Source organism: the organism of the source record quoted next, unplaced genomic scaffold (assembly GCF_019419815.1).
Source record: "Pyrus x bretschneideri cultivar Hongxiangsu unplaced genomic scaffold, Pyrus_bretschneideri_v1 Contig30, whole genome shotgun sequence".
NCBI lineage: Eukaryota > Viridiplantae > Streptophyta > Magnoliopsida > Rosales > Rosaceae > Pyrus > Pyrus x bretschneideri.
Genome location: NW_025999613.1, coordinates 1286508 through 1310000, shown reverse-complemented (window position 1 = coordinate 1310000; position 23493 = coordinate 1286508). Strand labels below are relative to the sequence as shown.

General features: G+C 37.3%; 3 protein-coding genes and 1 non-coding gene across 13 annotated transcripts; 1 reads left to right on the top strand and 3 right to left on the bottom strand.

Moving 5' to 3' along the window:
* The first annotated feature begins 852 nt into the window (after positions 1–852).
* On the top strand, positions 853–5488 carry LOC103963869. Its single transcript, XM_009376738.3, has 3 exons — positions 853–1152; positions 1499–1621; positions 2223–5488. The coding sequence occupies exon 3, from the start codon at positions 2291–2293 to the stop codon at positions 5285–5287; it is 2997 nt and encodes a 998-aa protein (XP_009375013.2). The 5' UTR covers positions 853–1152; positions 1499–1621; positions 2223–2290; the 3' UTR covers positions 5288–5488.
* Positions 5489–7402: 1914 nt separating this feature from the next.
* TRNAT-UGU lies at positions 7403–7474 on the bottom strand. Its single transcript has one exon. It is a non-coding gene; the product is annotated as a tRNA-Thr (tRNA).
* An 825-nt stretch (positions 7475–8299) lies between these two features.
* On the bottom strand, positions 8300–11530 carry LOC125479963 (ubiquitin-conjugating enzyme E2-23 kDa-like). Of its 6 annotated transcripts, none has more exons than XM_048590148.1 (6): positions 11288–11530; positions 11099–11178; positions 10548–10662; positions 10349–10401; positions 10053–10184; positions 8300–8660 (listed from the first exon to the last, which is right to left on the bottom strand). In XM_048590148.1, the coding sequence occupies exons 1-6, from the start codon at positions 11329–11331 to the stop codon at positions 8530–8532; spliced, it is 555 nt and encodes a 184-aa protein (XP_048446105.1). In that variant the 5' UTR covers positions 11332–11530; the 3' UTR covers positions 8300–8529. The 6 variants fall into 6 exon arrangements, with proteins under 6 accessions (XP_048446105.1, XP_048446106.1, XP_048446103.1 ...); XM_048590149.1 differs by having other exon boundaries at positions 10056–10184; positions 11288–11524; XM_048590146.1 differs by lacking the exons at positions 11099–11178; positions 11288–11530 and having other exon boundaries at positions 10548–11092.
* Positions 11531–17952: 6422 nt separating this feature from the next.
* Positions 17953–21512, bottom strand: LOC125479975 (probable E3 ubiquitin-protein ligase RHB1A). Of its 5 annotated transcripts, none has more exons than XR_007260396.1 (7): positions 21355–21512; positions 20632–20763; positions 19949–20384; positions 19636–19745; positions 19430–19533; positions 18307–18529; positions 17953–18176 (listed from the first exon to the last, which is right to left on the bottom strand). XR_007260396.1 is itself a non-coding variant. In XM_048590159.1 (5 exons), the coding sequence occupies exons 2-5, from the start codon at positions 20695–20697 to the stop codon at positions 19507–19509; spliced, it is 639 nt and encodes a 212-aa protein (XP_048446116.1). In that variant the 5' UTR covers positions 20698–20763; positions 21355–21512; the 3' UTR covers positions 18912–19506. The 5 variants fall into 5 exon arrangements, 1 of the variants encoding a protein (XP_048446116.1); XR_007260395.1 differs by having other exon boundaries at positions 18307–18487; XR_007260397.1 differs by having other exon boundaries at positions 19447–19533.
* Between the last annotated feature and the right edge of the window lie 1981 nt (positions 21513–23493).

Here is a 23493-nt window from a genome sequence, read left to right as displayed (position 1 = left end):
TGTTCTACATTTTCTTATTATTTTCTTTATCTTGTCCGTTGATATTCTTCAATTCATCCGATTTGGCGACCAAAAATTAAAAAGATATGTGAGAAATAAAATGGGGTGTGTGGATATCACATCCCTTTTTAGTTATGCTAAATTTATTGATACTTACCTTCAATTAATTCATAATAACAACTATTGTATAATTAGTGGGAGTTAATTAATTACAGGTTTAATATATGTTTTTATGAGCTTACTATTTGGTCGGTTGACCCGATTTTACAATAGCGACAAAATCGTATATACTTACATAATAAGTTAATTGTTAACGAATTAATGCATAAAAGTCTCATTGGAGTTGATTGAAACTCACAAAAATAGGGTTTAGGCGGTAAATTGAGAGATTGCCTCACAAGCCCATGAATTTCACAACTAAAATATCTTTGAATCAAATCAACTTCAGCCAAATTTTATAATTGTAACTTAATCGATCTTATTATTCAGTTGAATGACCTAATTTTATAATAGCGACAATATCATAACTAACGAAACAAGTTAACCATTAACCGTTAACGAACAAATATAACCAAAGCTTATCCAATTTGTCACTAACCAAAGCTTATTCAATTTGACACATAAAAGATTAAGATTTTAAGCTATAAAACCCAAAAATATCTCAGAAACTCACATAACGTAGCTTCACAACTGAAATATCTTCGAATCAGCTTGACTTGAGTCAAGCATCCAAACACCAAGATCCCATATCAAAACCTCAAAAAACTAAAAAGTATAACAATTTAAAGAACTAAACAGAGAAATTTATACATGATTGCTCAAAAAATAAAAACCTTTTTAAGACACACACCCACATGAGCAGTGTGACCGAAGTCCAAAAAGTTACAAATGTGAATCCAAAACCCCAAAACAGAGTGGATTTCTCTGAAAAAATTTCACAGCAATAAAAGGTGGGAACATGGAGCCTACCAGGCATACCTCGTCAGATCCCTTCTTCTGGGCCCCATCTTTTTCCTCACTCCAACGGCGTTCCTTCCCCTTCAGACCACTTCCTCAGTCCCTCAGACACCACAGTGACTTTTAGAGAGAGAGAGAGAGAGAGAGAGAGAGAGCGTCTCTCAGATTTTTCAATTTTTTGTAATCTCCAAAGAGGTAAAACCAAAACCCAACACTCAGAAAATTCTTTTTTTTTCACGAAAAATCTTCACTTTGTCCGTAACTCTAAATTTTGGGGGCTGAAGATTTGAATTAAAACCGTGTCTGAAAATGGTATATATCTTAAATGCCCATTATTTCAATCCCACGGTGATTGCATTTTGTCAAAACCTTGTCTTCCGAATGAAAAATCTTGTCCTTTGTCCTAAAGATACTTTCCCTTTCCCCGTTTCGGCCTTTTGGGCAATTACATATTTCCATGTTTCAGTCTTCCTTTCTCTCTCTACACCTGTGGTTTCTCTCTCTACACCTCTGGTTTAACTCCGCTGTGTTCATTTTCCAGAGATTTGGGTTTTGCCAAAGTTTGAACTTTTTCGGGGTCCTCATTGATTTCAGCCAACTGGGTTCTTCGACTTGAGGAGGAAAGATGGATTTTTTGCTTCCTTGTCCTTAGATTTGAATCCTGGTAAGTGTTCATATCTGAATTTTCAAGTTTTATTATTTTCTATTAATTTCTGTGTTATTATATTTCGCATTGGATCTGTATTGACTCAAAATACCATCTTCTATCAAATTTCGTGTCTTTGATTTTAGTGAGTGAGTATGTTTCAAGTGTCAGTTGGGTTATTTGGAAGCATAAATTTAAAATTTGTGTAAGTTTTTGGCTGCAATTATTTTAGGTATTGACTTTTGGGTTTCCATATATTTTTGGATTCCATTTCCATTGTAGCTGTATATCATTTACTGTATCGCTTGAATGAATTTCTTTGTTTTCCTCTCTTGGTTTCGAACACGAACAACGTTGTTTTTCTGTGTTAAGGGCATATACTGCTGTCTTGGTCCTCTTCCTAATTGTGTGAAGAGTAGACTTTCGTAGTTCCATTTGTCTGTTGCTGTCAAATATCGAAAATGTGTACATTTCTTACAGTGTTGTAGAATGCTTGTCTTAGTTTCTCGACTCTAAAACCGATTAGTTTGGAAAGAGAATTCAATTCTACTGCATTTTAAAGTTGTTTACATGAGATTTGGAATTCTACTACTGATTGAAGATGCGTCTTCCCTTTCAGAGTGGCGTTTACATCTTGCGCGACTGCACTGAATTTGAGTCATTCGGAAAGAGGGAAAGTTTGTAGATATGGATATCGGAGATGATAGCTCGAGGTTCTGTTCTTTACCGGCTACAACTTCAAGGAATATGTCCACCTCATCTTCAGCATTCTTTTCAGCAAACCAGTCGCCATTTTTCTCCCCAAGATCACCATCTTGTCAACTATCTGAATCAACAAGGTCTGATGCTCCATGTGATAGCATGGTTTTAAGTACAGATCCCCTTAGTTCCAGCTCTGGAATTCCAGACCTTGAATCTCTAGCAAATGTAAGATATAAATTGTCAAACATGTCACTGGCCCCAGCTGCTTCAGTCTCAGGCGATTTTGAGAAGTTTGACCGCGTGTCTTCCTCAACAGCCATTTCTAATAGCATTCTATCTAGTCACAGCCATGCCTGGGTCTATGAGTATTCTGGGCAAAGAGAGAGGCAGAGAAAGCATGGGACAAACTCTGGAGACTCATATATATCTGGTCCAGTTTCAATGACATCTAATAGACTGAGGAGCTGTGATGTTTTCATAGGTTTGCATGGCCGTAAACCTTCTTTGCTGAGGTTTGCTAATTGGCTCCGAGTTGAGTTGGAAGTTCAGGGGATGAGTTGCTTTGTATCTGATAGAGCTCGATGTAGGAACTCTCGCAAACATGGAATTGTTGAGAGGGCCATGGATGTCTCATCTTTTGGGATTGTCATCCTAACAAGGAAGTCATTCCGAAATCCATATACCATCGAGGAACTTCGATTTTTCGCAAGCAAGAAGAACTTGGTCCCAATATTCTTTGATTTGAGTCCAGGTGATTGCCTTGTCAGGGATATTGTTGAGAAGAGAGGAGAGCTGTGGGAAAGACATGGGGGAGAGTTATGGATTTTGTATGGAGGACTCGAGAAGGAGTGGAAAGAAGCCCTTCATAGCCTCTCCCGGGTGGATGAATGGAAATTGGAGGCTCAGGATGGTAACTGGAGAGATTGTATATTAAGGGCTGTCACATTATTAGCAATTAGATTAGGGAGGAGAAGTGTTGTAGACCGTTTAAGCAAGTCGAGAGAGAAGGTGGAGAAAGAGGAGTTTCCTTTCCCTCGAAATGAGAACTTTATTGGCAGGAAGAAGGAACTGTCTGAGCTGGAATTCATACTTTTTGGCGATGTCAGTGGAGAAGCAGAAAGAGATTATTTTGAGCTTAAGGCTAGGCCTAGACGAAAGAACTTGACAATTGGGTGGGGTAGGAGCAGTTCATTTGATGAAAGGCGAAGGGAACGAAAACTGGAGATTGGAAGCAGAAAAGGAAAAGAACCAGTTGTGTGGAAGGAGTCAGAGAAAGAGATTGAGATGCAAAGCACAGAAATTCCTCAAAGACAATCAAAGCCAAAAAGTGGTGGAAGATATTCAAGGAGAAAAAGATCAACAAAGGTTGTGTATGGGAAGGGAATTGCTTGTGTGTCGGGGGACTCGGGAATTGGCAAGACAGAACTTCTTCTTGAATTTGCCTACAGATATCACCAGAAGTACAAGATGGTTTTATGGATAGGAGGGGAAAGTAGGTATATTAGGCAAAACTACTTGAATCTCTGGTCGTTTCTAGAAGTCGATGTAGGGGTTGAAAATTGCTTTGACAAAAACAGAATCAAAAGCTTTGAAGAACAGGAAGACGCAGCCATAGCTAGAGTACGCAGAGAACTCATGAGAAACATGCCATTTTTGGTGGTGATTGATAACTTAGAAAGTGAAAAGGATTGGTGGGACCACAAACTTGTAATGGATCTTCTTCCCCGTTTTGGTGGGGAGACGCACATAATAATATCCACACGCCTTCCTTCTGTGATGAATTTGGAGCCTTTGAAACTCTCGTACTTATCCGGGGCAGAAGCAATGTCGCTCATGCAGGGTAGCGTAAAAGAATACACAGAAAATGAAGAATTGGATGCTTTACGGGCTATTGAGGAGAAAGTGGGACGCTCAACCTTGGGACTTTCTATTGTAGGTGCAATATTGTCTGAGCTGCCCATACTTCCAAGTAAGCTGTTGGAAACAACTAATAGAATGCCGTTAAAAGAATTTTCATGGAGTGGCAGGGGGACTAATTTGTTGAGGCGGCATACTTTCCTTCTGCAACTCTTCGAGGTGTGTTTCTCGATTTTTGATCACGCAGATGGACCGAGGAGCTTGTCAACAAGAATGGTCCAGGCAAGTACTTGGTTTGCACCGGCCGCGATTCCAGTTTCTTTGTTGGCCCAAGCTGCTCACAAGATACCTGAAAAGCATCAAGGGATGTGGTTCTGGAGAAAGCTGATGAAGTCTTTAACTTGCGGCTTTACCTCATCATACACCAAAAAATCAGAAGCAGAAGCGACTTCCACGTTGTTAAGGTTTAACATTGCTAGAAGTAGCACCAGGCAGGACCATATCCATTTCCATGAACTTGTCAAGCTTTATGCTCGCAAGAGAGTTGTGAGCGGAGTTGCACAAGCGATGGTTCAAGCTGTTATCAGCCGTGGATCAATATCTCAACACTCGGAACACATCTGGGCAGCCTGTTTCTTAATATTTGGATTCAGCCATGACCCTGTGGTCGTTGAGCTTAAGGTTTCGGACCTGCTGTATCTTGTCAAGGAAGTGGTTTTGCCTCTTGCAATACGGGCCTTCATAACATTCTCTCGTTGCAATGCTGCCCTAGAACTCCTCCGCCTATGCACCAATGCCCTGGAAGCAGCAGACCAAGCGTTTGTAACCCCAGTTGACAAGTGGCTCGATAAATCACTTTGTTGGAGGCCAATCCAGACTAATGCTCAGCTGAATCCTTATCTTTGGCAGGAGCTTGCGCTATCAAGAGCCACAGTGCTAGAAACTAGGGCCAAGCTGATGCTAAGAGGGGGACAATTCGACATAGCTGATGATCTAATTAGGAAGGCGCTTTTTATCAGAACTTCTATTTGTGGTGAAGATCATAAAGACACCGTAGCTGCTCGCGAAACTCTTAGCAAAGTCACCAGGCTTCTTGCAAATGTTCAAATTCATACTTCACCATAGATCCCATTTTTTTTCATAAGCAGATTTTATTCTAGCATTTATGGAGTCTGAAATAAAACAGTTGTATACCCCCTTCTGATAGATTTTCTATACCAATTTTTAGTCCGAAAGAGATTCCATTCCTTTCGCATAACATCATCATTTCTTGTTATGCTTATGTGAATAACATTTGTCTGCCTCCGGATTGGGGATTAAAATTTTGATTTTGCTCTTTCATATTATAAATAAAACTGTAATGCAGCTCCAGAGTTTTTGAAGGATTGTTCGATGATGACTTGCGGGAGTCGGGCATATGAAATATTGTTTGCATCTACGTCAACTTCTGGGTAGTATGTTTCTTTTTTACTACTTTTGAGTTTGGCATCTCGAGATCTTAATTTGATGTAGAATCAGTCTCCTACTCTATATCTATCTTGCTGTCTTACTTTGTTGTATGTTCGTTGAGGGCAGAAAGAAGCACTGGAGTTCCGAATTGCTGTCATGAGTGAAGACTTTCACAGCTCATCGCCATATTCCGAGTGCAAATCCAGGTAAACTCTTTCTTTCATCTCTTCACTTCCGAGCTGTAATTTTATGTTTCGATTAGGAGTGTGAGCTATAAGGAAAGATACAGAAAGCTTAACATTTGGATGTACGTTCTGCATAGATAACGGGCTCCCATGTGCTCGAAGTTGTTTATACGTATCACATCCGAAACTGAATGCACTCATACATACAAATTTATACGATGATCGTCTGACCAAATGCTTGACTTGTAGTTGTCTATTAATCTCTGAATTCAAGCACAGATGGTTAAGGATTTGATAATTGACAAGATATCGACGTAGTACTCGTCATGTTTGTGTTACAACGTAGGAAGATCAATGTAATATTTGAATTGACAGGATGCTTTTCTGCTCATTTTGTAGGCAAGTATCTTGCAACGACTTCTTTGTTTCTCCGCTACATGATCGATAATCTAGCTCTTACGCACTGTCTTGCCGTGGTCGGAAATGCAACGGTGTGTCCTTGTGAGCCTACAGCGCTGTAGAAACGGTGAATCTGCATACGTATTGAGACGCTTCTTTTATTTCTGTGCCGAAGTTTGACGGATGGAACTTATGAGCATGTAAGCAACACTGGAGTTGCTGAAACTTGTTTGGATTATAGCAACACTGGAGTTGCGAAAACTTGTTAGGATTACTATACAATAACAAAAGTATCCTCAATTTCGGTAAATCATTTTGACTTATTATTTATTAAATTAAGCGTCCTATTACGGTTCCAATTATAAGGAAGCAAAAAGTAATGAGATTCTGTTCTTAATTTTTAATGATATATTAGTCCTTCATCACATCTTTCACGGAAAGAGATCATCTTCGGATTTCTTCCATCAAGGTTATCGGATTAAGTGGTTTGAGCTTTTAAATTTCATCCAATAGCTCATCTGTTTTGATCCTCTTAAAAAGTGTAATAATTATTTCATCGTTGAATAAAATTTTAGTAGTCCGGATCACTTGATCCAGTAACCTTGGTGGAAGAGATCCAATGAGAATCTCTTTCCTTCTTTCACAAATGGGTTTGAGCGGAAATTTTTTTCTCATCACAAGATTTGTGGGTGATATACAAATGATACGTGTACGGTGCAAATGATTTGAGCAAGAAATTCATTAAATTTGAATAATTAACAATATATATCATTACTCGTAAAACTTAGAAAAATTACTTTGATCTTTATTTAACAAAAAATTTCACGAAAAAAACAAATTCAAAATTCATTTTTATCGATTTTAAATTTTGAATTTAAAGTGAGCAGTTATAAATATTTAAAACATTTTGACTAAAAAGTCAAAAAACAATAATTTACTTATTGTAGAAACACGAATAAATAGTCTGACAATAAGTAAGAAAACGAACAATTTGTCACGAATCCATGGGTGGCCTCCATCACCTCTGTTAGTGTGTATGATTGATTTCTGATAAAAGTGGGACCGGATTCGAAAGTGTAGTTAACTGTTGGACGTGACACCTTCTTCTGCATCTGCACTTTCATCGAAATTATAATCTGCAAAAACATTTACAGAAAAAAAAAAATATTAAAACAAAAAATAAAGAACCAAAAAGATAAAAACCAAATGCCCTCACGCAGGATCGAACTACGGACCTTCAGTTTACAAGACTGACGCTCTACCACTGAGCTATAAGGGCTTCTTGCTTTAATAGTAGTAATCATTATTTATTGCTTAAATATATTTTTGGTTCACATTCCTCTTTAAAATTTTAGTGGGAAGGAAGGGTGTAAACATCATTTATTGATTTATTTTATGCAATATATGGATTTATTTTTTATTCATTGAAATTTGAAAATAAGTATTGCTTTGTAGAGTTGCAATCAAACGGTTAATTGCTCCGATGGATAATGTTTTTCTCTTCAACCTTCCCTTTAGTCTGGCTTAGAGGAGTTTACTCTGTCTACATGGAATGGAAATCAGAATGCAATTAACTTGGCTCCTCAATAGGTGAGAAGAAGTTCCTCCACAAAATACTTTATGACCGAATCATGGAACTTCATGTTTATGCTCAGAATTGTTCATATTATAAATCAGTCCATAAAGATCTTTCCAAAAAATAAATACAGTATGAGATCGTTTAATCATCGAATTTTATAAACACAAATGGCCGGCTAGGACAAAAGCATTACGAACCGTTTATTTATTTGCTATAGTTGATTTAACTAAACAACCCTGTTTTTTAATTGATTTTTTTGCACAAATGATCTTTTACAAAATGTTTATAATATAAACAATTCAGACCATAAGCACAAATTTCATAAATCGGTCACAAAGTGTTTTGAGAAAGAACTCCTCAACCTTTGGAGCCAAGCATTCCTCAGTCAAAATTACCACTAGTCCAAAACTTTTTTGAGTCCCATGAATGGATCGTTCTAATCAATGTTCATAGTTCACCGTTCGCAATCAGCCAACTCTTGATCCGGTGATATATTTTTCTTCCTAATAATGGAATGCTCCAAAGTTCAAATACGGCCCAATTGATCGTCTATTGTTGGTAATTATGCACAGAGAGACACTTTCACAACATTCAAAACAATTAATCATAGTTGATTAATTTACACAACCTCCATGAAAAGCAATGACACAAGGGCAGGACTTTTTCCGTAATCCCTCAGTTTTTTCGGTTTAATTTTCCATTCCGAAGCAGAACATAATGTGCAGCAGACAATTAATCTGGCCAGCATTATACACCTAAGGATCGGCATGGCCTGCGACTGCATCATCACCGGAGTCATACTCATCTTCACTCAGCTCCTCATCACTTGATTGCTCTTCTCGAGCACCCCCTATGTCTTCTGGCTTTGCATATTTCTCGCAATACTCTGTAAAATACAAAGAATAATCAGCATTATATCTACAAACACTGATCCTAAAGCAAAATGACATGGTGAAGTAGGGTACGAGGCCGTTGGGACAATCCAAGTAAAGATGTTGAACGCGGAGATATCATGACTTATATTTGGTGAAGCGAGCTCGTCACCAAATATGTCATAATATTTGAAACCTTGATACATACAGAGTAGGTCTACTGAAGCTATTTCCTATTTGAAAACTCTAAGACCCATGTTCTTAATCCTTGTACCAGATCGGATGCTGATTCTAAAGATTTTAATTTTCTGCAACTCCAATAATTTCAACTGAACCTAAAGACCAACAAAGTATGAAAATTTAAGCTCTGATATGCTAATTCCGAGACATCGGGTCAGTTCAGCTCCAGGCATCCATGTGTTACAAGTCAACCAGTTTAAGAGACGGATGTCTAGATTTGTGTATTAGACATCAGAGAACAAATTTCTCCTAAGAATACCTTTAAAAGACTGCTGAAAACAGCCAACTTTGATCCTCAGTGAGATCAACATTTCAGAACCGGCAGAATTGAATTACATTTTCCCCAAAATCTTCACAATTGCATGCATTTTCCTAGTAGATGAGCAAGTGATTGTACCCTTAATCCTTCGAAAAAAATTTCTCTAATCCATTTAACTGTAACTTTAGAATAGACAGTAATATCTGATCTCCCGAGTAGAAGATATCTTCCACGCTATAATCATATATGTTAAAAAGCTTCAAATATATGTGACGTCTAGAAGTTTCAAAAGCATACACTGAAATTCTAAATACAGCTAAAGTTTACTATTTGCACACGACTTAATTTTCTAAAGAATTCAAAGCTTCAAAGAGAACACTAATATTGTCATTTGATACCTGGAGTCCCCTGAAAGATAGATTAAAGAGCCCCCCAAGTCTTAAACACTGGAACTCAAGTAGATTTGGACGTCTCAAATATTTCCCACCTAATTTGACTACCAACAACAACCAAACCTTATCCCACTAAGTGGGGTCGGCTGAATGAATCCTAGAACGCCATTGCGCTCATGCCAAGTCTTCCGTTAGCTCCAAGTACTCTATATATTTTCTTATAGTTTCTTTCAAAATCTTTCTAGGTCTTCCTCTACCCCTTTTGACTACCATACAGTGAAATTTCATAACAATTCAAACCAGTTTAAATGTTCCACCAAACCTACACCAAAAACTATATGTTTAAACATCACAGATTCAGGACCTTCAAACGCTTTCTTAAATGCGACAGTTAGGATTTAGCTTTTTCTATATGTGAACAATGAAAACAAGGAACCAAACGGAAAGTTCAAGCATGTCAGGCAGCCCATATAAGTGACAACCAATATATATTCAATTTACGAAAGCTGCATTACCACCTTTTACTCTTTGATCATAAGCAGTGCGATCATGCATCATCAAAGCAGCAGCCTCTCCATTCAATGGATCTGATGGGTTGGGATATAAAAGAAGTTGGGGCAGAAACACTTCAAACACATTAACCAGGTCTGACATATAGTTAAGAAAGACAGGATGTAAATTTCTCATTTCGTCAAGGTAGCAGCACTAGTTATAATAGGATAACTACAAAGTATAAATGAAAGTAAAAGGTTTTGGTCTCCGGATAAACCATATCAATTTTACAGGTACAAGAAAACATGTATAGGCCTACCAAACATGGGGCTCCAAGTTTGGTTGATAACATCTAAACAAACAGATCCCGACCTGGAACTCAAAAAAGCACCATTAGCCAGACGTAAGTACAAGATTTACACTGTGTTCAAGTTTTACAAACAATGCCACATTATTTAAAAGAACATAAGATACAATTAAATGCCAAAGTAGTGAATTTTTGGCATCGTTCAACTCACATTTCATCAACATTTGGGTGGTAGATTTTGTTGACAAAGCCAATTGACGGAGATTTGTAAGGATAAGCATCCAGTAGCTCCACCCTTATTCTCCAGACACCTCCCTGATACAGACCTGCCACATTCCGTTCAAAAAAGGGAAAAAAAGAAAAGAAAAAATCCCACCTTTCATTCAATATCCATATTACCCAGAAGCAAAAGTACCCATAAACTTCCTCCTGTTGAAGAAAAACAGTAAACAAAAAACTTGCAGCCCACTTATGCACAAGCAGTAAAGCAAAATCCATGTCGAAATTCTAAAACCACTCTAATCTATAGCCAAATCAGTTAATTTAGAAAAGTTTAAGTAAATTCCCACTACTAATAATTCCAAAACCCAAAAAAACTTGCACATGATCAACACAAAAGAACACATCTTTACGTAAAATGGATAAAACCCACCAAAGATATAATAAAAAATAGCTGAAATATAAATAAGAACACACAAAGATTAAAAAAAAAAATGAAAAAAAAAAAAATGAAAAATCATGTTCTGGGTTCGGATGATTTACTCTCTTTGGGGCCATTGAAATCCACATAGAACTCTTGCATGCCGTCATTGATCATCTCCACCTTGTAATCACTCATCATCCTGGTTCATACCACCCAAAACAAAACAGAACAAACTTGAAATTAAACGATCAAAATTAGAAATAAATATAAATAAATATTAATGTTTATATAAATTTGAGAACTTGTACAGTTTCATCAAATCCATCTCACGGCGTTTGCTTGGGGAAGACATTTTTTGTGGCTCAGTTGAGGTTTTTAGGGTTGGAGATAGAGGCTGAGGGAGATTCTGAGAGAGCTTTCTGCAACAACAAAAATAAATTCGGACAAACAATCAGAGAAATACGATTGGAATGTATATGTACGTGTTCACAAAAGTCGCCTGCTTTGCGGTAATGGTCCACTAAATTTCTTGAGTTGCTGCTAGATTTCCTAAGGCCCACAGTAATTTCCTCTTCTGCCAAAGTGGTCAAATAGTCAGTAAAATTTCCTTTTTCTTTTTGCTTCAATAGTTAAAATTTCAAGATTATTTGCATTTTTCTGAGATTTATTTATTTAACAAATGATATTATCTACATTAAGATGGAGAATAATGGATTTAGCCTCATAATAGGCTAGCAATAATGTGGTTTAAACTCGCATATGGTGAGGATCGAAACTAAGACTTCTCACTTACAAGTGAAGAGAAATATCACTAGACCGTAATACTAAATGACAATTTTTATTTCCTTTTAGTTTTCAGGAGATGTTCTAGGGATAACCGTGCGGCCCCGCAAATATAGGCAATTCATGGACGGTTCTTTAGTCATTTGCACGCATGTGAGCGTTTATTAATAGTATGCGTTTAACTTTGTTAAGTCATTTATTTGTAAAAATTGCATGCGTATCACCTAATAATGTTACGAGGTTTTTTTTATTCTATTTCAATAATATAGTCTTAATAGTTACTAGAAATTTGCAGATGCAAAAATTAGTAGGGCTTATGGTTTTTTAATTCGTTAGAGGTCTGGAGTGTTGGCAACTTTAGTTCTTTTTAAAAATAATTTATAGTAAAATCTCAAAATTTTCAAATTTTGTTTGCAGGGCTAATTTTGAATTAATTTATATGTATAGCCACATCAAAAACTTTTTTTTACGAAAAAATTGTCATGGACCACTTACAAAACATTAGGGATGTGCGCAAATACCTCACAAAATAAAATGTGACATCCCACATTGCCCAGGGGAGTGATCCTTATATGTATATTCTCATCCCCACCTAGCACGAGGCATTTTGGGAGCTCACTGGCTTCGGGTTCCATGGGAACTTCGAAGTTAAGCGAGAAGGGGATTAGAGCAATCCCATGATGGGTGATCCACTGGGAAGTTGCTCATGAGTTCCCAAAAACAAAACCGTGAGGGAATGGTAAGCCCAAAGCGGACAATATCGTGCTACAGTGGTGGAGCAAGCTCGGGAAGTGATCCGCCCTGGGCGGGGATGTGACAATTTGGTATCAGAACCTAACCCTGGCCGTGGTGCGCTGATGAGGACGTCGGGCCCCTAAGGGGGTGGATTGTGACATCCCACATCCCCCAGGGGAGTGATCCTTATATGTATATTCCCATCCCCACCTAGCACGAGGCCTTTTGGGAGCTCATTGGCTTTGGATTCCATGGGAACTCCGAAGTTAAGCGAGAAGGGGTTAGAGCAATCTCATGATGGGTAACCCACTGGGAAGTTGCTCGTGAGTTCCCAAAAACAAAACCGTGAGGGAATGGTAAGCCCAAAGCTGATAATATCGTGCTACGGTGGTGGAGCGGGCCCGGGAAGTGATCCGCCCCGGGCTGGGATGTGACATAAAATCTTGTTGTTTTGTCGCCTATATTAATCTTCGTTAAAAATTTCATCAAAACACTATTTTGGTTCTTTAAACATTAGATTTCTTGTTATACAGACGTCACTTACTGCTTAACTTTAAATTTAGACCACTGAGGTAAAAGGTAGAAAAAAAAAATTATAGGTATGCATGCGTACAAGATGATAGTGGTACTCATCCAAGTTTAGGCCTTTAAATCTTGATGCCTAAAAAGTTAACTAGACATGTACTAAGCCACCCATTTGGGTGCACGATAGTAGATACTAGATACCCTTTTTGTAATTGCCTGTACATTTTCAATTTCAAACCAACCAAGTTGAGATTTATTTACCCTTTTTCTTATCGCATTTTTTTTCGAGAAAATTTTGCGTATAAAAAACACTCTCATATGTTGTCACTATTTTATATGTAATAATAAGAATAAAAGTCAAGATTAATATGTCAATAGAAAACAAACTTGTTTTAAAATTTGAGTAAAATAATAATACAGTTTGTCGAAAGATAGAGTAAATGAAATGGAAGAATTGGAAGTGAGATGTCTTATGTTCAAATCTCGTAGATGACAAATTCAATACCAAATTAGGTTGCTTATTGTGTGGATTAATCGAACTATCTCTCTTTAGTGTAAAAATATCAATGTACTAAAAAAAATGCAAGGAAAGGTAAAAACGACTTAAAATATGAAAGCAATATTGTAATATATCATTAAAGTTTATTAAAAAGAAAACTAATGAAAATGGTTTGAAAACTTTGGGTTTTAACGATAATGACAAAATAAAAAGTAAATTAAATAGTACTATGATTGATTTTTTAGTGTAAAAATGTGCTTTTTTGTTAAAATAAATAGTATAGAAAGTTTTTCTGTGACATCCCACATCGCCTAGGGGAGTAATCCTTAAATGTATATTCTCATCCCTACCTAGTACGAGGCCTTTTGAGAGCTTACTGGCTTCGGGTTCCGTAGGAACTCCGAAGTTAAGCGAGAAGGGGGCTAGAGCAATCTCATGATGGGTGATCCATTGGGAAGTTCCTCGTGAGTTCCCAAAAATAAAACCGTGAGGGAATGGTAAGCCCAAAGCGGACAATATCGTGTTACGGTAGTGGAGCGGGCCAGGGAAGTGATCTGCCTCGGGCCGGGATGTGACAATTTGGTATTAGAGCCTAACCCTGGCCGCGTGTGTGCCGACGTCGACGTCAGGCCCCTAAGGAGGGTGGATTGTGACATCCCACATCGCCTAGGGGAGTGATCCTTTAATGTATATTCCCATCTCTACCTAGTACGAGGTTTTTTGGGAGCTCACTGGCTTCGGGTTCCGTAAAAACTTCGAAGTTAAGCGAGAAGGGGGCTAGAGCAATCCCATGATGGGTGACCTATTGGGAAGTTGCTCGTGAGTTCCCAAAAACAAAACTGTGAGGGAATGGTAAGCCCAAAACGGACAATATCGTGCTACGGTAGTGGAGTCGGGCTTGGGAAGTGGTCCCGTCCAGACCGTGATGTGACATTTTCATTAAAGTTCTATTTTTTTAACTTGTTTAATCATCTTGCCTCTTGTCGTTTGCAGCTGATTTTGCACCCACATGTCAGCACTAGACACGTTGACGATTTGTAATCGACATTGTGATCTTACTTTTTATATAAATTTGATAATAACCTAAAAACTCCAAATGTAACTCCATAACTTTCATAAAAAAAAAAAAAATGTAACGCCATAAAATGTTAATAGAATCATGATTCATTGAACTTTCCAATGATACAACGGTTGTTGGTCGTTTGGTCCTTGTTTAAGGATAAAATGACCAATATTTTAGTGTACAGATTATATCGAAATACCATGAATTTTTTTGTCGGAATACAATAGAATCTTAATAGTTGGACATTAATTTTAGTGTAAATTAGGTTTCATTCCCTAGTTACCAATGCTCTATTACTGAAGAAACCTTGTTTATTTTCAATTTTTGATCCAAGTCTCTAAACTTCGTACACATAATTATTTTACTATTAATATATTTCCATCTTAGTTATTTATTTTTTAACTTAAAAAACTATAATTTCAAATCCAAATAAATAACTAATGGACCTTAACTAATTTGTTTTCAAATTTCTTTGTATAAAAATAATTGATATCCAAAGTAGGGTATTCATCTCTCCCTCTCTCTCTCTCTCTCTCTCTCTCTCTCTCTTGCCCTCTTTCAATATTCTTCATGTACTACTCATTTAGTATATAACCAATTGTATATGGAGAAGGATTCTCTCCCCTCTATTTGAACGGTCACGGTTAAGCTATATTAACATCTTATATTAATACACAAACCACATAGATTCATAGTACAATGGAATGGATACAATTTTTTTCACTTATAGCATTATACCCATAAGCCTTTTGATCGACCATTCATAATCTACTCATATTAATATGGGTACATTTGTGAAATTCCATTCCTAAATTTTACTATTTGAATTTTGTATTTTGTATTTCTGGGAATTAAATTTATTTTTCGTTCATTTTAGGATTATAGTTAATTGCAAAGTTTGAATTTTCGTATACCTTTTGGGATAAATCTTAGAATTTTTGCAGAAGGGTCGATTCCACAAATGCATAGGTGAAAACAGTTCGCGAAACGGATATAACGAAGAAGTAATAAGCATGTAAAGTTAGGGGCAAAATAGTCATTAGGACCTCTATAAATAGAAGAGTAAACTGCCAATTTACCCCCTAAACTATCATCCAACTTTCGATTTCTCCCCTGAACTTTTTAATTGGAAAATTAAGGACTTAAACTACTTTTTTGGCCGATTTCCCCCTACCGTTAGTTTTTCATATATTTCATCCAAATTAACGTTAACTCTTATCATGTACAAGCCACGTAACTCTCATCTGTGGACAAAAGTGTCACTTTACTAGACTTTCAGACATAAAAGCTATAGAATCACACATATTTGCATAGGTTTATATTTTAGAAATCTAATGTTTTCAATTATTTTAAAGAATGAAGCGACTGAACTACCCACACATGTTGTGCACATACTTCCATTTAACAGAAATTTGGATGGAATGAATGAAAAATTAACAACAAGGGGCAAATCGGCCAAAAAAATTAGTTTAAGTCCTTAATTTTCCAATTAAAATGTTAAGGGGGGAAATCGAATGTTGGGTGATAGTTCAGGGGGCAAATCGGTAGTTTACTCTAAATAGAATGCTCCAAATTTTTTGGAAGGCCTTACCATTTCTGGAAGGTGGAATTACGGGCCTATCCAGAGGGACTTAAGCCATCTCCAACCGATCCGGCCAAAGGATCATAGGGCTAAAAATAGCCCGTTTTGACACAAAAACCGTCTTCAACCGAGAGATAGGCCGAAGGTTTTGTGGGCCCCCTCCAACCAAAAATCTGAGAACAGGCCAGCGGGCTGGCCAATATCAGCCAGCCAGCCTTCACTTCTTCCCTCAATGGATCTATCTCTCTCTGTCTCTCTCCCTCTCCCCCTCCTTGCTCTATATCTTTGCACCGACAACCCCACCCACCACATGAATCCCACCGACAACCCCACCCACCACATGAATCCCAAAATTCGATTACGACCCACCGATGGTTGCCAATTCATTAATTAGTTCATAACATGAATTTTGAGCCGAGAAGCAACAATTTAGTTGCCATCTTCATCTTCTATATCGTGGAATTTCGACTCAAAAAATTGTCTTCCTCCCTCCCTTCCCTAATGTGTGATTCCAATGCACACAAACACTGACTACCCAAAATTCATACAGATAATGCAAACATCAATTCCTATTAAGTATAACATTTTTTCTTACATGAAGATAAAATCAACTAAATCCAAGAACTAGCTGTACCATCACATCTGAGCTCTCGCAAGCCTAGCAACCCTCAACGACGGCATCCACGGCGGAGAACCCATTATCCACATCTGAGCTCCTCGCAAGCCGAGCAACCCTTACTAAATTACCAAGGAAAGTAGTAAACATGTAAGGATTAAGATTTGTAGAGGGCTCAGACTGTTGGCAGCCATGGAAAGGGGCAATGATTGCTGCTCTGTTATCTTTGGAGCTGCTGGGCACGAGTTTGACTAACAGGTGTTTTAGTCCAAATGCACATTTTGTCAATGTGGCTTAACCAATGGCTATGTGATAAAAAAATAAAAAATAAAACCAACGGCTAACATTGTCAAATCAATTAATATATAGGGGCATAGTTGTCCTTTTAAGAGTGTTAACAAAGAACGGGCCAAACAAATACAAAAAAAGATAGATGATAAGAATATACAACGGAACACTTCAGATTACACTGAAATGAACAAGACCTATTTTGATAGGAAAAAGAGTGAAATTATGGTCCGACGGAAGTTGTTTACCTCCGACTATAATCCTAAAATGGCAGATGATAATGATGATGATTATAGACTTTAAATTTAAGTTGTAATAGTTTTTAAATTTAAGTTGTAGTTTTTAAATTTAAGTTGTTGTAGTTTTTAAATTAAAATAATAAATTATGTTTGGTCCATGACCCTTTGGCCCCTCGGTTGGAGATGATTTTTTGTCACAGGGCTATACTTATGCTTGGCTTATGACCCTTTAGCCCCTCCGTTGGAGATGGTAAGAAATGTGATATGGTACTGTTTATTAAAATATTAATTTCTTAAAGGGCTATAGGGCTAAAACGAGCATTTTGGCCCTTCTTCGATTGGAAATGACCTCAAATCTCTATAACCACGACCCGATTCCTAGACGGGTCTTTCCGACGCCTTTCCAAGGTGCTCTGACGACGAAATTCGCCGTCTCCACCACCACCGTTCGGTTCTCTAGCCATGACGAACGGAGCACATTATAAAAAGCTAATAATAACAATTATAGCGTGCGCTTCGCTAATCACCTTAAACCACCAGCCCTTCTAGTGCTAATCTTCATTTTCACTAATCACCACAAGCCATGTACAGTGCTATCCTATATTTTACTTGAAAAAGTAAACACCTCATGAAATGCTACTAGTTTACAATAATGAACTTGTTATTGGCACTTCAAAGTAGTCCTTTTGCACTTGTTCTTAATTTAGAAAACACGGGTATGAGTTAAATATGACAATTTCTTGCACAACTCATTAACCCGGCACAAAAGGATACGAAAGCTAACAGGTTTCTGGTCAACATGTTAACTAATCAAGTCGTTATCGGATCACCCCTAAGAATCCGTTAGCAGGTTTATTGGCATGTAACCTGTTTCAATCCATTAAGAAAAAAGTTAGTGTGGTAATTTTAAACTATTAAAAAAAGTTTACTACAATAGCCGTAGAATTTAATCTCACATAAGTTAGATTAAATCCTTACGGTTGGATTTTTTTAATACCTTCTCACTCTATATATCATCTCTCCCCCATGCCAGAATCAAGAGACTCCTAGTACCAACTCTGTTTTTATTCTCGTTGTCTCATCGCATCTTTCTGTCTCCGTCCAAACCACTGCCACGGTCACAGACATCTAAACTCGATGAATCACAACCATCACCATCGACCCGACCCGCCCATAACCTAAATGCAAGGTTGCGAATCAAGATACAAATGAACAGCTACCTACAAGGTACCCACATGAACAGGCAGTTGGAGGTGTACGCGTTCACATGTGTTTAGCATAGCATAAAAAATCACAGAAGTGCTTTTTTCAGAAGCAGCTTGGGGAAGTACCTTGTAAATGTATAAGCATCAATGTTGTCTTAAGCTCAAATATCGTTGAAAAATATGGAAAACTTCAGCTACCGTGTGCTTAAATACTAACAGACTCGGTGTGCTTTTTTAAAAAGGAGCAGCCAAGGTGACCCAAAAACAGGAGCAACTATATGTATATATGTATAGTATTAATAAAAGACAGACCGATGAACATGTATAACGCGAAACTGTATGTCAATCAAATCAATCAAAACTGATCGCCAAACTGAAGAGTTATATACAAGAAATCTGAAAACCAACAAGAACCTTCCATCTTCCATTACACTAAGCGAATCCACTGCCAGCAACAAACAAGTAATTCAATGCCATTTATATGACAAGGGAGTAAACAAAAATCAGCAGCTCACATATGGACAGGCTCACCACACGAGTAAACAAAGAAACTATACTCGGAAAAAAGAGAGAAGAATACGTTCATCTTTCTTGTTTGGAAACTAACTTCCCGTTGGGGACAACAAATCTAACTACTATTCCCATCTTCAATATCTATTTAACCCACGTCATTCTATCATTCATAATACGTTGCTCTAAGATCTAATGTGTATGCACTGCAAATAGAAAATCGAGTTCAATACTAATTTCACGCCAGCGTCAACTCTACCCCCTCTTCCTTTTCATTATCATTGAGTTGAAAGGAAACAAATGCACAAAGGCACTGCATTTGAATGAGCATAGCCTAACAAAAGCAAAGACCAACCATATCTGTAACTGGCACCGAACAGTAACACAAATGGAGGAAAGAAGAACCTTCTATCATTTGTAACCTCTGCTTCTCAAACCATAATTCAATAAGGAAATAACTGGACTTCAATTGCTGGTTGCTACTAGATTGGAGGCTCAAATATCATTTCCTGCATCGTAAGTGAAGAAAAGGCCTCTCAATATTGTAGGAGACAATGGATATCTCTTCTCGTTAAATCACAACAATAGGAAAATATTAAACAAAGGCAAACCTGATCACACACAGGACATGTGTCACTTCGTTCCATCCATTCAAGAATGCAAGCAAGGTGAAAATGATGATCACATTTTGTAGTTATTTTTGGATTTTGTGGATCATACTCTGCAGAGAAGAAAGGAAATGATCTAGTAACTGAATGTGTCACATATTTAGAGGCAAGCAGAAAACAAAGAGTGCAGTTTGAATAGACAACTTCCAGCAACAACGTCGTTGAACACTAGAAATTAAATGAAGGAACTTCCTCTTTAAAAGAAAGATAACAGTTTAACTATACAATTCTAGAATGGTTGAGCTAAGGACTTTACCTTCCAAACAAGTGGGACAAACATCCTCTTCCTCTATTGCTAAAGTAATAGATTCCACTGATTTCGCAAGTTCAACTTCTGACTTATTCACTGGATCAAGTTCCAAATCCATTTGGGCTTTGCAGTCCGCATCCTTCAGGTCTGCACACTTGGGTGAAGCTTCTTGGGTATTTCCACCAACTGCTTCTTGAACAGAATCAGAATTTGTTGTTATTTGCAATGCTGCTTCACTCTTGCTGCCACAGATCTCTTGTGCCGGTGGTGGAGTATGAGCATGCTCTAAAGCCACATCATATGCAATAGGGGCAGGAGGTGGTCTATAAGTGTCAGGTATTGATGTATCCAAATTTGTATCAACTAGGAGCCCAGTAGAGAGTGCAGAGGCACCTCCTTGGCGAGACGATAAGGGAATGTGCTCATCCGAGGTCCTTGGACACTGCATTACAATTCAAGTTCAAGAGATATATAGAACAAGAAACGAGATAAATCACAAAATCGACTTCACTGCCAACACACTCTGATTTAAAGATTGAATTCATTAGTCACGTCGATTATCAAAGGCTAAATCCACTTAAACATTTAGAAGAAAAAAAACAACCACACGAAATGTTTTTAACAAAAGAGACGTAGCTCAACACTATAGAACAATATTTAGGGTGAGTGAGGGAAAGCATTCTGCTTACGTAATAGTATGTTGGTGCAGCATTCAGCTCCGTTCCTTTGGATGAACAGCAGCAGCAGCCTCCCATTATCTTCTTTTACTTACTATCTTCACTGCAGACCTAGAACTCGACGCACTTGGTGCCACATATCCCCTTCAACATAAAAAACACGAAAAAGGCTGTTAGACAACGGTAACAATGTAATACGTTGACCAATATCCACAACACCAAAAAAATATAAATTACGATTTCAAACCCCATGTCCAATTACTACGTTTCGAGGCTTGACACCCCCAGATTAAACCAGCGGTTCAAACACAATAAACCCAACAGGTTCCTAGTGATATTAGTACAAAACCCCCCACCATGTTAATTACTGCAAAACCCAATAAATCCATCATATTTAGCAGCAAAACCCAATTCATGGAGCTCAAAAAATAATTAAAAATTAGTGAAGAGCCAAACTTCTCCAATAACACCACCCAATTTTATACACTTTTGAACAATTATCACTAGTAAAACAGCATCAAATCATCATGGAAGCAACTAAAGCAATCAAATTATACTTATAGAAACAAATCTATAATCAGCTGTAAAAGCTGGAAACCAATGAATTAAAAGCGGAAACAAAAAATCGAACAGGGTTTTACAGAATAATTCTTGAAAAACCGAAAAAAAACAAAGAGGAGGAAAGTAAATAATATCAACCCGAATTTAGCAACGGTTTGAGAATTATTTGAGTACCTTTTTGTTGATTGAAGACGCTTCGATAGGAATCGGAGTTGGAATTGGGAATTTTAGAGAGAGGGAAGGAGGTGAGGGTGGAGAGAGAGAGAGAGGGGGTGGACAAGTTGGAGTGCGTTTTGGAGGAGTGATGGCTTTTGCTTCTTTTTTCTGTTTTTGGGTGTGTTTTTGTATGTGTGAACTTTTCAGTGGGGAGAAAATAAAAAATACTAAATTATTAGTTATGCTGAAAACTATGAGTCTGGATTCTCGTTGGATCATCTTTGTAAGGATCTCAAAAATTCGTAAATTGTGTACGTTTATTGTATATCGTGCGGTTAAAAATTATTTTAAATATTTGTATTTAAAATTAAACACAAACAGTACTTGACAAAAATTGATCGCATGATGTACGATGAACATACATGATTCATGGATCCCAATGATCCTCACCAAAAGGACCCAGAGAGGATACTGTTGAGAAAACTATGAACTATAATAAAAAAAAAGTTTGTTTGTGGCCTATTTCATCTAAGTGAGAGAGGATGCGGCAATAGCAGGAAGAAGATCGGAGAAATTGTAGAATGCTTAGAATCGTGTGATTCTTCTTATATCAGTGCCTTAAAATATAGTAAACAAGATAAGATAATTAACTTATCTTCCAAGTAAGTACAATCCCTAGGTAATCTAAAACCTAATCTAACTAGGATTTACACATTCACCTATTATTTACACTCTCTCTTGAGTGTGTAAATACTCAAGTAGATGTAACATCAGATTCAGCAGAGTTGATGAAGTCGTCTCATCAACATTGATTAAGGAACACACTAGTCTCAAACAAGAGAACTTGCATATGGATATAATTCTCACAAACCCCGCTATGGTAAAACCCAATATGCGACAAAAACTCATGTCAAAGGAAAAAAAAAGGTGAATTAATAAAGTCAATCTTTGTCTATGGGTAGTGGCAGAGCCACTTAAGAACCAGGAGAGGTCCGGGCCAACCCTGAAATTTTCATTTTGTAGCTTCTCTTTGTATTCTTTTGGTTGGATACTCTGCATTCTTCGACTTTATTATATTTCTCTAATTGACAAAAAAATGTGTTCTACAATACTATTGTTATGAAACCAAAGCCTTATATCAACTAGTTTTCTTTAGTTAGTTCACTATTTTGCATGATAGAGTGTTGTTTTATAATGAAACAACGCATATATGAATTGAAGAAGTATTCATATTGAATCACAAGTTCCATAGTTGTAGTTTTGAGCAATGCATGTTAATTTTTGTTCAACTTAAATGTAGAAACTTATAAAGGAGTTCGGTGTTTATAATATAATTATCTCCAAAAAAAAAAATAGTGACTTTATCGCTTTCTTTTGATTAAAAATTTTCATTCCACTACAACAAATGAACCTTTTTTCTCCTTAGTTATATTAATTTTTGTCAATTTCTTGCATATGGCTTAGAGGTCCCTCATAGCTTCGATTTCTGGCTCCACTAGTGTCTATGAGATGTACACAAGGGTATGACTAGCCCATGATGGGCGCCTCGTTAAAATAGCAAAAACCTAAAGGGAAAAATCCTCCTAAGAGTACATTAAGATCAAGCGAGTATACTTTGGGATATTCTTCCTAAGTTTGACATAATTCCAAAGAGAACTAACAATGTTACAACTCTGAAAGTTTTCGCATACCAATTCCTCCAACAAGCTTCTGGAAAGTAAACTTCGGTAGTGACTTAGTGAATAAATCGGCTAGGTTGTCTTGGGAACATATTTGCTTGACTTCAATGTTCTAATCTACTTGTTGTTGATGAGAGAAAAAAAAAGTTTGGGTGCAAAATGCTTCGTGCTGTCTCTTTTGATGTATCCCTCATTGATTTGTTCAATACATGCTACATTATCTTCATAAATCCTTGTAGGGACGTCAACGATGGAAGAAAGTCTCAGGTGCTTTGAATAAATATCATTACTACTCTTAACCAAAAGCATTCCCAAGTAGCTTTATGTAAAGTGAGAGTATGGCTCGAAGAAGTCACAACTAAGGTTTGTTTGGTTGACCTCCAAGACATTGTCGTGTCTCCAACGATAAATACATGACCCGTTTGCGAATGTGTCTTATGCGGGCCAGACAAGTACCCTGTGTAGCATAACCAACAAA